At 43.1% G+C, this 16,777-nt stretch overlaps 1 protein-coding gene across 4 annotated transcripts in view; it reads right to left on the minus strand.

The window, feature by feature from the left end:
* The window catches only part of PROX1 (prospero homeobox 1), an 80,143-nt gene extending 63,741 nt beyond the window's left edge, over positions 1–16,402 (minus strand). For all 4 annotated transcript variants that reach the window (XM_066619057.1, XM_066619051.1, XM_066619042.1 and 1 more), the window contains exons 1-2: positions 16,006–16,402; positions 5,671–7,464 (exon numbers count right to left, since the gene is read on the minus strand). In XM_066619057.1, coding sequence (XP_066475154.1) covers positions 5,671–7,397 — 1,727 coding nt within the window. In that variant the 5' untranslated portion in view covers positions 7,398–7,464; positions 16,006–16,402. The remainder of the gene's footprint in view (positions 1–5,670; positions 7,465–16,005) is intronic.
* Positions 16,403–16,777: the final 375 nt, after the last annotated feature.

Here is a 16,777-nt window from a genome sequence, read left to right on the forward strand (position 1 = left end):
ACAAGGCAGGAGCTCCTGGTGCAGGTGCATCTTCTCATCTTGTTTAATGCAGCATACAAACATTCCCTCCCTGCCTCCCTTTGCCCTCAAACAAGGGGATAATGGTTAGAGGCCTTTTTACAGAAACAGCAAGTTGTATTTGGAAAGGAAAGCAAAAAACAAACCAAAAAAACTCCCTAGGATTCTAGGTTCTGTGCTTTCGCTTGCTACCAAAACCTCCACTTGGCTGTTATCTGTTAGTCTTGTGTTCTTATCCTGGATGGATTCTCCAAGGAAACAGATGTTGCTTTCTGTTCCAAAAGGGAAGAACTGCTGCTCTCAAGAAAAGATTCTTTCTATATGAATATTCAGCCATGTGAAATAAAGAGGAACAAAAACAAAAACATGGTCGAGAACAAACAGACCTTCACATGCCTCTCTCTCTCCCATTTGGTTTTGCCTACGATGAATTCCCAGATAACACTGACAAATGGGCAGCTGCTAGAAAATAAAGTGGCTGCATATATGAGAAGTGGTGGCTCCAGTGGAAATACAATTACCATATATATCTGCAACCAACTAGGCCTGTAAGATGCTGCCATGAACACATGGTCAACATGTGTATATATATTGCACGTATATTGCACATACAGTCTCAGTGAATAGTCTGGGAAAATCAACTCCCTTGGCTAAGGTCAAACTGAAAAGATGTGTGTACCTCAGCAGAAAACTGGGAGCCCCCCCACATAAGCTGCTTTGAGTTCTAGCATTGGCTACAAAAAGTTAAACATTTCCTGTGTTACCATAAGCAAGGTTCACAGGACATAAACCAAATACAACCTCCCCCCCGCCCCCCGGCCATGTCAGTGTGCAGCTCACACATTGCCTCAGGATGTGGGGGTGGCCACTCGCTTAGAAGGGGTCAAAAGCACATTGGACAGCTTCACTGGAGTCAATGGATATTTGTCATGGCGAATATAATATGCTACCTCTAGGTTCAAAGGGAGTAAGCCTCTGACTACTAGTTGCTGGGAAGCAGGAGATGCTTATCTGCCTACATGTCCTGATTATGGGCTAGAGGACCTGACCAGCCACGGTGGGAAATAGGAGGCTGGACTAGGTGGACTTTCGGTCTGATCCAGCACACCCCTTCTTTTGGCAGACGTTTTGACACCACTCTGTTTATGTAGTCCATGTTGCAGTCCAACAAAAACAAGTAGATAGCAATGCCCTGTTGGGATCATTGTACATGGCTGGCAGGGTGCTCTTGGCTGGGCTGGTTACAATGTGCAGATCTATCAAAAAGCATTGTTTTTCCATAGGCAAGAACTCCTGGATTATGAACAATGTATTTAAGACTGAGGAGTCAGCATGACAGCCAGAGAGTCTATACAACATTGGAGATTGCCTCATAGTGAATCAGACCATCGGTCCATCTAGCTCAGTGTTGTCAACTGTGACTGGTAGTGGCTCTCTAGATTTCAGACAGGAATTTTCTCTGCTCTTCCTGGAGAGGCGAGGTAACCCAGGGCCTTCTGCATATAAAGCAGATGCTATTCCACTGAACTACAGCCCTTCCCCACAGACATCACTGAGTATAGGAATTCATAGACAAGGGGAAGTAGGATCGTGCTCACTGAAACTGTTCCCTGGTCATACATTGACCTGAAGCTCTGACTGGATACAGTCTTGTGAATACCTTCACATCGACTGGATCTGTTAGTGCTTAGGTGGGTTGGAAATGGGACCAAACAGCAGGTACCATAGCACTCCTTCCCCCTATGCATTCCTACCCTCAGATATAGTATATGAGCAATGCTATACTGACATGCCAGGAAAAGCAAGGTAACCTGCATAAGATCTGATTTTCTGAGTGCTTAATTTTCAGAGTGGGAGAGGGAGTAGGAAAAGACTGAATTTCTCAAGTTTTACACTATGATAACAAGGAAGGCAAATAGAACACTAGTGAGGCTGTAGTGGAGGAGCAGTTATGAACAAAATAAAAGAGTAAACCAGAAGCAACTGCAATTCCAACAAGATCAAAAGAGGAAATCCAGGGGCTATTTGTATTAGCGGAGGTTTACTGAATCTCACAAGGAATGGCAAAATGAAAAGATTTATCTGTCACAAATGGAAAGATGACCACATATAGCAGTATGACCACAGAAGGCCATACTAGCAGTTGATAGTTGAGATGCATCTTTTTTTGAAATAATTTTGAGGTTTGTCGCTTATTTTTAGCACCACTTTCATCGGCTAAGATGGCAAGACTCAAGAACACTTACTGCAAAATTTGTTGGTATTGACACTTAGGATTCTACAAGAGCCCATGAGAAGAGATACAAAGTGAATCCACCACTTCTTGTTCCTTAGCAACTAAACCACCTGCCCACCAATGCTCCTGGTCACTACTAGCCATGCAGTCAAATCCTCTCTCTTGGCACAGCTGATACCCAGAACAGCATTGCTTCCATAAAGTGCATTACTACAAGCAAAACAAGGACATGTTCTGTGTGAAAAGCCCACACATGTAATATGTTGGACACTGATAAGGAGCAGATTAGGGCCCCACAGAACATATGCTTACATAGCATGGGAGTGGTTGATAGGAGTCATCTGGTACAAACTGACCCTATAGTTCCAAGGCAGGGTGTGAACCAAGGAGTGAGAGAAGGCAGACTACCATACTCAATTCAACATTCTAAGCACCTTCACATTAACTGCAGTACTTCAGAAGAAGAAGAAAAAGCAGTTCATTCTGCTCTGGTCTTGTGTATCAGGACTAGCTTTGACAATCAATTCTAGAAGGTAAATTATCTCAGCTATTAGTCGGCTGAGATAAAGAAGAGTTTGTATAGATGGCAGGGCCAGCTTTAGGGCAATTTGTCCCATTTCCTCAAATTGGGCCCCACACTTTGGAGGCTACCACACTGAGGTGGCAGGTTGATCGCCCACAGCTGCAGCTGCCATCTCAGTGACTGGGAGGGTGATGCATCAAGTGGAGCATTGGCTCCTGTGGACCCACCCACACCCCAAGTCTGTGTCCCAAAATGGGCCTCCAGAAAGCAACTGGTGATATTACATCGCCAACTATTTTCGAGTGCCAGGCTTTGCATGAGGCACCACAAGGGCCTGGCTCACCACGGCTACATGATGAGAGGGGGACCTCATGCAAGACCTCCACATTGGGCCTCGCTGCACCTGGGGCTGGCTCTGACAGATGGGATATCTTATTTTCTAGTGTAAATTAGTCTTTTTAGATATACAATATTGTATAATTAATCTGATTGGCCATAATTATTCTGCATTATAATTTTTTGCCATATGAAAACTCTTATGTACTTTTGACTCCTCCAGGAAGTTTTGGTAAGAAAGGTCAATAAATTCACCACTATTACAAGTATTAATCAAGGATGCAGACAGCAATTCAGTTATGGAGGCTTCCTTTTCAAATCAGTAAAGCCAGTTACCAAGTTGTTTGTTTATTAAAATTATTTTTATCCTGTCTATTTCTCTGAACAAACCAATCTTGCACACTTTATTTCAATCCCCACTCCTTTTAGTTTGTATTAAGTCCTCCTGATCAGAAACTGAAGAGAACCAATTTCAGAGGTGGGGTTACCTTTAAAAAAAATCCCAGTAGAAATAAAGGCACAATCCTCAACATGCTTACTAGGAACTGAGCCCCATTTAACTCAATAAAACTTATTTCCAAGTAAACATGAGATGCACATGTCTGAAAGCCATGATGAAAATATATGTATCTTTTCAATTATAAGTAGAGAACAGTGTTCTTTTTCAAACAGCAAAACATTATTTAAAAGCTTTCAAATTGTGGGGTTTGAAAAAAAGAGGGGAGGGGGGAATGCCCTATAAGATTAATCCAGCTGAAGTCTTATATCTAATTGTACTCTCAAGCTTTGCCAAATGATTTGCTTTTTGTATGTTAGGACAAAAGATTTCTGTGTATGACTGAGCAGAGGTTAACCATGCATACCCAGCAGCTGCACAAGAGCTGAGAACAGGGCTCTGGAGGGGGGGGGGGGGAGAGGAGGAAAGAAGAGAACTTGATGTAGCTTAAATACATCAGTACCTGTATCTTCATCTTGTTTTTGTGTCTGCTTTGTTCATCCACTTGAGAAATAAGTTGAAGGTTTCCAAACCCATCACTTGTTCTCTGGGAGAAATACAGCTGTGGTATTGATAAAATTCAGGTTCACTATAATTATTTCGATACCCACAATAAAGGATCTTAAGTAGTTGGGGGGAGTTAGCAGACCCCTCTCACCAAATCGTCAAAGATTTCCTCTTCCAGCTTTGAAACTAAATATTCTTCCAATATTTGAAGTCAAATTTTGATACTGAAATCTGAAAATCTACCACATTTCAATATAGGGAAATTTTGTTTCAGCTTTAATTTGAAAGCTTTCTTATTTCTTTGTTAGATATGCAAGGTCAAATACCACCAATGGAACCCCACTGCTATGGAAACTTCTCTGTTGGCGACTTCCAAAGCTTGAAAATGGTTCAATACTACCCTATCAATGTGTCTAGTACTGTATATCTTCAGACTGGTGAGGCAGAGAAACTTGGCTGAAAAATCCCCAGAGCTGTGTTACGAGATATATCTTAAAAGCATCACCCTATAGGTCTACCTGCCTTTGCAGATTACTTAATTAGGATAGAAGCTACTTGGATATCTATGGTACTACTTACGCATAAAAGTTCCACAACATTGGACAATTCACACAGGGTCCAATCCTATCCAACTTTCCAGTGCTAATGCAGCAGCAACGCAGACCTGAGCTAAGGGAGTAAACTTTCCCATACTTTGAGGAGGCCTCCATGACTCCCCCACCACTACCACAGGATGGAGTGTGCAGCCTATTCACATGGCTGCATCTGTGCTGGAAAGTTGGATACGGTGGGTCTACAGAGCTGGGGATCAAGTGTCTGAGCATATTCCATTCACAAGCTTGCTTCTCTTTGGCAGAAGTTGAGAACACATGATAGAGAAGTTCTACCTACAACGACTGTTTTGCAAGGCTCAACAAGGACAGGACACAGGAACACATATGCCTTAATAAGGGATTTTTTTTTTTTTTGCTTTAATGTTGGATGGGTCACTACAACTCCCGCCCCCTCCATCAGCTTGCTCATTTTGATCGCCAATGTATGCCTTTAGCAATGAAGGAGAAGCCCCTCATTGGACTAGGAAAACATTTGCTTTAAAAAAAAGATCTGTCTCAGAGATCACGCATAATACTTCATGAGTCAGGAACATAGCTTTGGAGGTGGAACAATTCCCCTGTTCTTTTCCCAAGTCTGGTCTGCTTCAGGTCATTGGTTCTTAGCTATTACATGACCACAAGGTATTTTGCTCCCCTCACAACTTAACACCCATGTTTTCATCTCTAAGAATTGGGACTCTCCCTCTCAGGAGAAGAGATCCTGCTTAAATATCTCCTAGAACATGTAATTCAGGAAGACTATAGATTTGAGCCACTGGTAAAGCAAACACAGTTTACAAGAGTTAAAATCAGGATTTAAAATATTTTTTCTCACTAAACTGGTAGCCAAGGCTAACTGTAGAAGCAACAAATATAATGTGCTATTTTCCCCTCAGTTACCCAATACTAAACAAAAGAAAAATTAAATCATGCAAGGTCTGGTCTTTGTATTGTAAAGGATATTGCACTCCCCGAGTAAGGTGAGATTTCCGAAATATCTTGTAGGTCACCACACTCAGACTTGATGAGAGATATAGAGAGGCTTTCAGCGGAACTGGGCGGGTGTGCTGGTGAGCAAGGGTGATGATTCATGTGGTGCGATGACATCTTGGTCCTCAAACTTGTGGTCTCCCTTGTTAAATCTAAGGATTCTGGGGAACCTCTGTCTTTTCCTGGAAAGGAGGCAGAAGGAGCACCTAAGGGATTCTGAAATGGGTATGCCATAAGGGGGAGTGGAAATGGGTGGCGGAAGGAAGATGAAGTGAAGCCTGGGGCAGCAGACAGTGGAGACTGATGGAGAGAGGCGTGATGGCTGCCAGGTGGAGGGGCAGAGGCAGCCTGGTCAGATGAATTTTTGCGGACAACTAGGGGCAGTGCTTCTGTTTGGTCTGTGGAATTAGGCAGTGGCACATTGCCAAAGGTGTCTAGCGGGTTTGGAATGATGACATCACCAAAGCACTGGAGGCGCTGGTTGGCTGTGTGGAAGTTGTGGTTTTCCCCATTCACAGCAAATCTCGCTTGGGGGATCTGAAGAGGTGGGAAGACCTGAGGAAGTTGGCGGGCAGGTTTCGAAGAGAAAACTTTGACCACTGTGTCCACCACCTGAGACATGGCAGTGTTCAGTTCCTGCTTCAGCGTCTCAGCCAGATGCTTGCCTTCCGGATGAAAGGAGTTCAGCCCGTGCTCTTTTTCTTTGGGGCCTTCTTTTCTGGGCTTGTTCTCAGCTATCTCATGTTCCCTGATCAGGGCCCGTGCACGGTCAATGAACTGCCCCGGATCCAACTCACACATTTCATTATCTGACCTACCCACGGAATCTCTGGCTCTACCGTCCAGCATTTCTGAGCGCAGGCTGTCTTCAGACAGGTTACCCGCATCTTCATCATTCTCAGAATCCGTGCTGTCATAGATTTGGTAGAACTTCTCCTGCAGCTGGCGCAGCTGTTTCTGCATGTCCTCCAGCTGCTGTTTCAGCTGTCTGCGCTCTTCTCGCTTCTGTTCTTTCCTCGCTGAAACCAGCTGCTGGAAACTCTGCTGCTGCTGTTGAGGCAGCTTTTGCTTGCGTTTATTTTCCCGGTAACTTTCTCGGGGACTCACAGACTGTGGAGCCATCTCTCTTTCATTTTCACCGCCCCTTAATGCCACACTTGGGGAATGGCTCATCCCCCGAATGATATTCTCAACCCGGGCACGCTTCGCTCTCAGGTGCTCGTCGCATAAGCGATCCATATCAAACTGGCTCATTGTGGGCCTGCCAAAAGGGGAAAGACACTCTTGGGGGCTGTCTCTTGAAGAGTTGCTGCACACATCCTCCTGATGTACTTCTGAGCCTGTGCTGGAGAGACCGCTTGCTTGAAAACTGGGCTCCGTGCCACCATTTTTGTTCATGTTATTTTTCAACAGCTGGGAAATGATGGTTGCCCCTGGAAAAGGCATCATGGCATCTTCATATGAGTTTGCCCTCTTCAGCAGCTTGCGGAGCACATTTGACTTCTCCCCATCTGCATGCTGCACCACTGAATACTCAACATCCTGCTCTGAGCCTTGGGGATTCATGGCACTAAAAAACGACGCTCGCTCCTTTGCAAAAAATGCAGATGCTGTCCCCACCGTCCTTTTCACTCCAATGTCAACTCTTCTTCTCTTGGTCTGCCTGCTTAAGAGGGCTGTGCTGTCATGGTCAGGCATCACTGAACTGTTATTGTGCCATCTTCAAAAGCTTGTCAGCTGGGCACAGCTCAAGAATCCTGGGACCCTGGCCAACAGAACAAAAGGACTGATGAATCATTTTCTTTAAATTTCTCCAAATTTCCCGACCTCAATCCTGAATCAAATGCAAAATGCATAGGCTCGGGGATTTATGGCACATTACAATTATTGCAATTTATTATGCACTCTGCTTGAAATGAAACATTTTTAAATATTTCTGCTCCACTGGTTTAAGATGGATTAAGATTTAAATAAAATAATAAAATAAGAGGGGAAACTGCTTAAGTACCAGTAATATGATTCTCTTGCACGAATGCCTAAAATGATACTGTTTCTCTTCAGGAAAAAAAAAAAAAGTAGATTAGGAGAACACAGTCTCTGACAACCAAATTTAGGGCACCGAGATACTTCTTCTTTTGTAATGACAATAGTTCTTATTGTTAAAACATGACATGCAACATTTGGACCAAAAAAATCACCTTCACTGGAAAAAAAAATTGTAACCAGTTTTAAGACAAATGGTCAAAATCAAAAATTTCACTTTATTTTACAGGGGATTGTAGTTGTCAGTTCATGTAAAAAACACTGAATTTTTGGGTGCTCAAAAGCTAATAATTATGGAAGTTACTAGCTTAATAAGAAATTGCATTTTAAGTGATCATTTTTTCCAAAGACATAATCACTGATATAGAATAATTTTCTTTACATTTCAATTATCCCTAAGCCTATGCAAATGGCTGATGTTGTGCCATTTTAGTCATACGCACCCTCCAATAGGTGTGAAACCCTCTAAAGGAGATGAAGAGTTAAAAAAAAATCTGTCAATCCTTGATGACTGTAGTATTTCTACATTTCATAAACTATGTTATATGGCCCCAAGTTGTTTGTGTAAGCAGAACCATGGCATTTTCTACACTGTGACACTCAGCTTTAGAACAGGTTCCAAAAATATCTCAGGTGCCTAGTGAAACCACTCTTACATGCAACATTTTGGATGCACAGAACCCTAGCTCCTGCAACACACACACACACACACACACACACAGCTAGACTGAAAGAAAAATATGGAGACATGAAAGAAAGCAACATCAATCAACTGCGTGAGAAAGGAAAGTATCTCCTCTTTTGTAGGAACCATCATTGTTTCCCAGGAATACAGAAAAAAAAGACGACAGATAACAGATTTCCTTGCATTGACACCATTTGTGACTTATTAACTAGTGATGCTAAACCCATATTGCACATAAGGCATTGCAGGCTTCTTCCGGTGCCTTCATGTCAAAAGCAAAACCAAGTTAAAAAAATTTTTTTTTCTCCATACGGTGTTTAATATTAAAACTTCACGTTTGCTTAACAGAGCACAATCTTCACAATAAGAGGGTATCTTGCCAAAGGCAGCATGCAGACTTTTTGGAGCTGCTCCCATCTGTTTCGGTTCACCTGTAAAAACATCTACGTGCTCTCTAGGACTGCATCTGTGGCTAGTTTTTAAGAAATGACTACCCATGCAAATAAGCATAATTTCAGCATGAAATAATCTGTACAATCAAGAGTATAGTCAGTGCTTTCAAATGCAGGAGTAACAGCAAAGTAGTATTTTTAAAAAATAATAAAATTAGCGCTTTTATCATCTGAAAACTGCACAGACAACTATTTTGAATGTGCTAAAAGAATTATTCGGATTTTACATTTATGCTCATCTACATTTCTGGTTTTTTGCAGAAGAGAGATCAAAGCTATACAATTCCTTCCAAGTAGATGGTGAATCAATTCTAATTATTCAAAAATTTCACAAAACTATGAATGGACTTTTATAAGCAAAATTAAACTACCAATCTGAAATATACGATTGATTTGCATATGTATATGTGCGTATATATACGAGGATGTTTTAAATTGATCATTTAATTTTGTTTATTTCAGATCCATCCCATTGGATGGATATTATCTATAATAATCTTCATTTGGGATCAAATTAATGTCTCTCAGATTATACAATAGAACCCAATTTACCAGAGACAAAACTTTGGGTTAATTGGAAGTTCAGATAAAACAGGAAGTGTCTTTATGATGTGTTCTAGTCAATATGGAACCAGATACAAAACTCATAGTGTATTTGGATATTCAGGAAATTCAGATAACTGAAGTTCTGATAATAGGTGGCAAGTTGGCAATATTGTTCTGTTTATTCCATGCGCAAAACATGCATTAAAGTCAATTTACATCAACAGATACAAACTGTATCATGACTGGCGTTACTCTCCAAGTTCTTCACCAGAAGAACCTTGCAGTAGCAAAAGAGGTTTTGCTACTATGGGCAACTGTGAGAGTGGGGTTGAACATCAACAGACTAAGGAGTATTCACTTTGTAAGCTGTGCAAAGGTAGCAGCAAGGAAGAAAGCCTTCAGAATTGTTCCTTCTGTGTGTCAAACAAGCAATGGTGATCTCAAGATTTTGAGATCAAGTCCAATCATATGGCAGCTACTTTTAGCTTTTGTTTTACCTTGTCTGTTAATCAAAACATACTTTCAAAATTTCAGTCCAATCCTAGAGGTTCATATACAGGCCTCTAAAAAATTCAAGTGTTATCAGGTACCTACCATCTTTTACATTCCTGTCTTCTTTCCCCTTTCACTGTATCCTACCCCAAGGACAGAGCATTCAGAAAGGCCTGGTGTATCCTTCCTGACTGAGGAAGCAAGTTGACTCAGGACAGGTCATAATGTCATTGTCATGCATCCTCCATCCAAATAATACATTTTCCTCTCTCATATCCCCACCAACTGCTGTTTCCAACTTCAGTTCTGTCACCACGAGGGACAGATCCATTGCCTGGATAGACAGCAGGAGGTGCTGCTCATGAATGACACACATTGGCCCTTTAGTCACCTCACTCTCCCCAGGGCTGCTCTTCTTCACTCCCACTGACCCTCTGAACACACAAACCGACACCATCTTACCACACTCACCTTACACTACCACATTTCTGCCTTGACATGTTAGGCCCAAGTAATGAGAAGTATTTCGCTGCAGCCCCAAAATGCCACTGGCTCAATCGCTTGATTTCAAAAATGCCAAGATGTACTGACATCCTGAGAGAAACCGAATACTGCATCCAGCAGAATGTGAGATTCTGAGTCAGCAAGAGTGCACACATTTGATATGATGTCGTCTTTCCTACTGATGTGCGAGGAGGAAAAAATAGGAGGAAGGATGAACTGGTGATAGAATTATAGTTTATTCCTCTCTAATTTGAAGTTCAACATACTTCTGTTCCAAAACACTTAACTCAGAAGTCATTTCCATTTCAAGCTTGGTCGTAATTTCTCAAAAAATTGTGCAATTAGTTTAAAAAGTTTGACTCACTACAGAAGTTACTGTTGACCTTTTCCCCTTAGTCAAGCATGGCTTTCATTATTTTAGCCTTCAACATACACAGGACTTGGTGAAGGCATTTCATAAGGTGCTGAGTGGCTTCAGCAGAACAGCATCTTTTCTCAGCTCGTATGGACTACAGTGTACACTCTGGTCTAGTGACATCTCATGCCTACACCTTGCTTATCTGTAACTAGTCCTGTCCTTTCTCCAACATTAGTGTGGATTTGCCATTTTGAGGAAGTAATGAATTGAGCAGCAACTATATGAAATGTACACAAACCAGCTATGGAAACTATTAACTACCCACAAGTACAGCATAAAGTTCTTGGTGGTGGTGTTTGTATGAAGGCATTTTGATCCTTAGTCTTTCATAACACAGAAGTGTTTTGAGACACATGTAGAAAAACACTGCAGGACTTACTGCAAAGTATGCATCATTTACAGTGCGGACTTTGCTAATTTCTGCTAAACTGTTTTTCCATATGGCTAAGAGAGATTTGAGAAAGGAGACTATAAAGGAGTAGGTGTAACTAAGTTGAACTAAATTGTTAATTTAGAAGAATCAACCAATACAAGAACAACAGACTTATCTGGTATTATTTCTGTTAAAAGCACAATTCAGCTGAAGACTAGCTAATGAGAAATTCAAAAGAGACAATAATCCTGCAGAGTTCAAAACTATTTTTTTTAAATAGAGCTAGGTATAATCTGTGCTCCACCATCTACAAGTTTGTATCCCATTTGGAACTAAAGTAATGTTACAAACAGTCTATGTGGAGAAATGAATGAGAGATGAAAGTGTTCTATCTGAGCATGGTGTTTGCGGAATGGACTACGGAGCATGAGAATGGACTAGCGGCAGTGGAACATACAGATCTGTTAAAATTTGAAAATGTTACATTTCAAAGCAGATCCAAACAAGTCACTTCTCTCCACTTCTGAGAAGTGCAAAGTGGCAATTTCTCATATATTTAAAATTACTCCAATAGAGAGAATATCAGTGCATAGAAATGACACACTCTTGTTATGAACACCATTTTTTAAAAAATTAGATGTCATAATGACATTTTAAAGTGTAATTAAGTAACAGTTATCTGAAGCACGGATTGCTACATTTTTGGCTGCGTAGGCCTCATCTAAATAAATGTACATACATCAGAATTAAGGATCTATACATAGGACTGTCTTTAATTGAAGGCATTAGACCACTCTTTAGCATCATGGGCATGTAGGGAGCAATCTGGCAAGGTATTTAAGAGCTCTTGTGAGGTACTAGCATCTTCACTCCTACATAATGTACAAGACACAAAGTGTCTTGATGATTAAAAGGAATTACTCAGCATCTTATTGGTTTGTTGGCTTTAGGGATAAAAACTTCTTCTCAACATGAACATATCTTCATGTTACACTGTATATAAACCCATTTGTATAAGTAATACAGAAAAAGGGCATTCTCCCCTGGCAGGGCAGAAATGTGCCAGCATTTTCTTTTTTATAATCCAGTGTTTTAACATCTGGGGGCGGGGGCACACCAAGTGAAATCAACACTTGCACAAGTTACTTTATTCTCAGTGTAGGTTTAACCTAGATTGTCCTACTTATTTTTTCTCCTCCTTCCCCCACCCAAAAGGTATGGCAAGTCCAATTGAAGTCAGTCCCCCACATAGAGAAATTAGTCCAGTTTTTGCAGTGAAGCACAACTAAAGTATCCTCAAGCACCTTGCAAAATAAGAAGTACTGTAGTAATGATAAATGGTAATAGTTGGCAATCTGAAAGTTGCCAATTTAATTTTGAGCTCATCATTAAAACAACCCCAGGTTGAGGTCTCCTTTCCCTTCTGAATTGTCACAAAGTTACATATTAGAGGATTATTTAAATATTTTTTCCAGTAGGAATACAACCTAAATAATCAGCAAAATATAAATTTGGTAGCATTTTTAAAGAAGGAAGTTGTTAGCATTCTTAAGTTTCCAATTCAAAGGTTTCCTTGGGGTCCTAATAAGCACTTTTATCATAAAAAAGCAGGTGAAACATATGATTGCAGGGGCCTTGCGAGAAGTAAACTCTGAAATGCTTGGTGGCAGATTAGCAAAAGAAATGAACATTTAAGACAGAAATACAAATTCATCAACAAGGATCTAGATTAACTTTAAAACTGGTCAGACTTTCAAAAGCAATGGAAGCCACAAACATTTTTTGTGTGTGTACATGCCCATTTTTAAAACATTTGCCATTTTTAATCGAACTGTTAAACGGCTGGATTTCATCAAGCCTCTATTATGCTTCTGGCCACAAGGTTTACTTGCAAAAATGACAGATTCACATCAGTCTGTGTACAGATTTATCCCCTATTCACATGCATTCAAATGCATTCTACAAACCTACAACTTTGGAAGTGTACACTTGAGACATATTCTAAAGGTGAGAAAAATGAAATGCTCAGATTCACTTTTCACTGTCTTTGATATACTAGGATACAATGTTGGATGGACAGTTTACCATTTTTCTTCCACTATTCCTACATTAACATATATTGTTTTACACCTTAAGGAAGCTCAGTCTCATCTTACCCATGTCAAAGCCCCTATAATCTTGTCTTAATGAACATGGAACAGCTCTAACCAGGATTGGAGACAATCCTATGCACGTTTATTCAGATGTTAAGGGCCACAAAGTTCAGCGGAGCTTTTTCTCAGGTAGATGCACATAAGATCAAGCCTTAAGCAATCCTATGTACGCTTGCTTTTAAGGTAAAAGCCACTGAATTCTATGGAACTAACTTCAAAGCAAACCAGTACAGAATTCTGCTATTAGTGTAGGTGGATCTAGAACAGCATGCAAATTCTGATGTTTTAGAAGGGTGATTTTTTTAAAGCATGCCCTAGCTTGGTGCCTTCATAGCAAACATCATCAAACCATTTTGCATATGTGTCCAAATGGTCAATAAGGTAAGAAAATTTGCCTACCGGCTTATAGAAGACAGAATTGAACTTTCAGGATTATTGATGCTTTTTTCTCTCCCCTCCCCATCATGGTCCCTCTGAAAACAACCCAACCTGGGTTGTTCTTGAACATGCTCCACACAACAACCTTCAATGCTTCCAGGGCAATCCAATGACCCATTAGAAGATCTCTCATAAGCAGTCCTTGTGCTGCTGAAAGGATCAACAGAGAGAGGGAGGGAGGGGAGAAAAGTTGCACCTGTCCTTCTTAACACAAAACACACCTGTCTGGCACTGCCCATGCGCACTTGGAGCGAGGCTCCCCTGGTAGGGTTTCAATAGCTGTGCCAAAGCGGAGGCAAAGAAAGGAGCGCACGATCAGAAAGGCGCCCCCCCCCTCCAGCCCTTGTTACAAGAGGCCACCGGGGGCTGTTATAACTGCTTGATAGTCCAAACTGCTGCTCTACAACGGGCGATTCTCTAACTCTCTCTTCCCGTGCCAAGATCGCCCCCCCCCCCATCAGCCTCACCTGCCGGGCAGTTCTTCCATGCTAATGGGCACTTTTCTTAGCAACTCTGGCCCCCCTCCCCAACTTAAGCGTCCCTCCCACAGGCAGGGCGATCGCAAAGGCAGTGCCTGCCCGGAGTAAGTAGCAGGGAAGGGAGATCGTGGCTTCGAGAGAATCGCTGGGCCGGGTGGAGGGCGCGCATGAAGTGCACTGCATCCCACCAACCGGCCTTGGCAAAGAGAAGAAGCGCCCCGGCACCGCAACAACCGCCCCACGAGGCTTCTGTCTGGCAAGAGCCCTGCCAAGATCTTCCCCTTTTTTCCCTCGAAAGCTCCACGATGGAGCTAGCGCGATCGTATACGCACACAAACACACACCCCCCACACTCACAAGCACCCTCACGACTTCTTCAGCACTCCGGTTAAGCCATTGGGGCAACTCTAGTGTAAATCCAGGCAGGCAGAGGGGAACTAGCAAGGGCGACCCCTTTCCACTCGCAACGAAGCCTTCCAACTCTACTCGTTGTACTACCAGCCTCTCTACTCAGGGCATAAAAGGAACAAGCTGGCATCCACTTCTTCGCGTCTCCCCAAAAGCAAACACACAACTCTGCAGGATCAGAACACCACACCACACACACACCTCGACTTCAGAAGGCGATCCAACACTCCTCCCCCCCCCCCACACACCCTATTCAGATTTTACTGGGAAATCAGCGCCCACTGATTGAGTTCAGGAGAACTCACTTCCCAGGAAGAGTGAGTAGGATTGCAAGTTGCAACTAAGCCCTTCCAACTTTCAGCTCATCCTTCCCCCCGCCCGCCACCACTCATTCAAAGATCTCCAATCCCATTTCCACGCATTTCTCCAACTCGTGCTCCCCCCCAATTTGAACAGAAAAAGTATTCAAAACGCTCCTGCCTCTTTCCATTTTTTTTAAGTTGTCCCTTCCGTGTACTTTACACAGAGGAAAAGGAGAAGTCAAGAGACATGCAAATGATAAGCAAATTGAAGGAGACGAAAAGGCAGCGATTAACAAACAAGACAAAGAAGAGAGACCAGACTAGGAGTTCAAGAAGGACCTGGGGGGGGGGGGAGAGAGAGAAGGACACTCACACAAAGCCAAAATACCATTTGCTCATCTTTCAGAGAGTATACTAATAATACAAAAGGTCAATTAAAATTGGGGAGGGGTGGGGAGAGAGAATAGACAATCTAGGGATAAGGGGGGGAATCACACACTCTAGGGAAAGGAGAGAAATCACACATCTCCAACACCAACCTTGTCCTTCCCCCCCTCCCCAGCTAGACAGACTATTGTGCTGAGGTTTCAGGGGCACAAAAACCGTTATGGGTTCTTTCCATGGTGGGCTGCAATCCTAGCCACATTCCCCTAGGAGTAAGCCCCACTGACTATCACGGGACTTACTTCTGAGTAGACGTGCAGAGGATTGGGCACTAAGGCCACACTTCCCTGGGAGTAAGCCCCATTGACTACCATGGGACTTACTTCCGAGTAGACACGCAGAGTCTTGGGCTCTCAGTTCTTTCCCAAACTCCTTGCAGAACATCTATCCAAGAATGATCATTTGATCCCTTTGATCCCCTAGAAAGAACCAAAATAAAAAAGCAAGGCACCCATGCCCAACTTGATCCAGCGTTTCAAACAAGCGATGATCAGCAGCTCCCCCCATCCCGACCCCCCCTCAGAAAAAAAGCTAATGACAGAGGTGAAGAGAGAGAGAGAGATACTTACTCAGTTGGAAAGGCGATGAAACTGAGTCCCCCCTTCTCTCTCTCTCTCTCTCTCTCTCTCTTTTCCCCCTGCTGGCAAGCTGGGGAGGGAGAGAGGGGGGAAGAGACCGCACGCTCGCAGACACACAGGCAGCCTTGATATCTTGCTGCTGCTGCTGCTGCTGCTGCTGAATATTGTAATTGGCCAAGGGAGGGTGAGCGTGCCAGTGTGTGTGTGTGTGTTTGGGGGGCGCGCGCGCTAGAGAGAGCAAGAGAACGCGTGAGCGTGCAGGAGAGATAGAAAGAGATACGGCAGGGCAGAGAGAGAGAGAGAGAACGGAGGAGGAGGGAGAGCTCCTGCGCGCCGCTCTTCTCTCCCCGGCTGCGATCGGGCTCTTATTTCTGCAGGCAGCAGAGCACTCAGCTGAGGGCTCCGCACCACCACAAGATTTACTTTAAGACACAGCTGAAGGAAACAGGAAGACTACACGTCACACTCCGAGTGACGTGCGCCCAGCCCGGCGCCCAATCGGCAGGCTCCTTCGCGTTCAAGGGGGACAGCGAGCGGAGAACTTGGGAGGAACGAGACACAGAGAAGAGGAGGAGGACCTGGAGTTGCTGGCGCGCCTCCCCACCCAACCCTCTTTCTCCCACCCCCCACCCATCATTGCTGCTGGGAAGGAGACTTGGGATCATCAAGAGGGGGGGGGGAGAGCAAGAAGAGGGGACATTGGACACAGCCATCTGTGCCCGGTCTGAAGTTCAGCCTTGTCGGTGGAGCACTTGCTGGTGGG

The sequence above is a fragment of the Tiliqua scincoides genome, chromosome 1 (assembly GCF_035046505.1).
Source record: "Tiliqua scincoides isolate rTilSci1 chromosome 1, rTilSci1.hap2, whole genome shotgun sequence".
In the NCBI taxonomy this organism is placed as follows: domain Eukaryota; kingdom Metazoa; phylum Chordata; class Lepidosauria; order Squamata; family Scincidae; genus Tiliqua; species Tiliqua scincoides.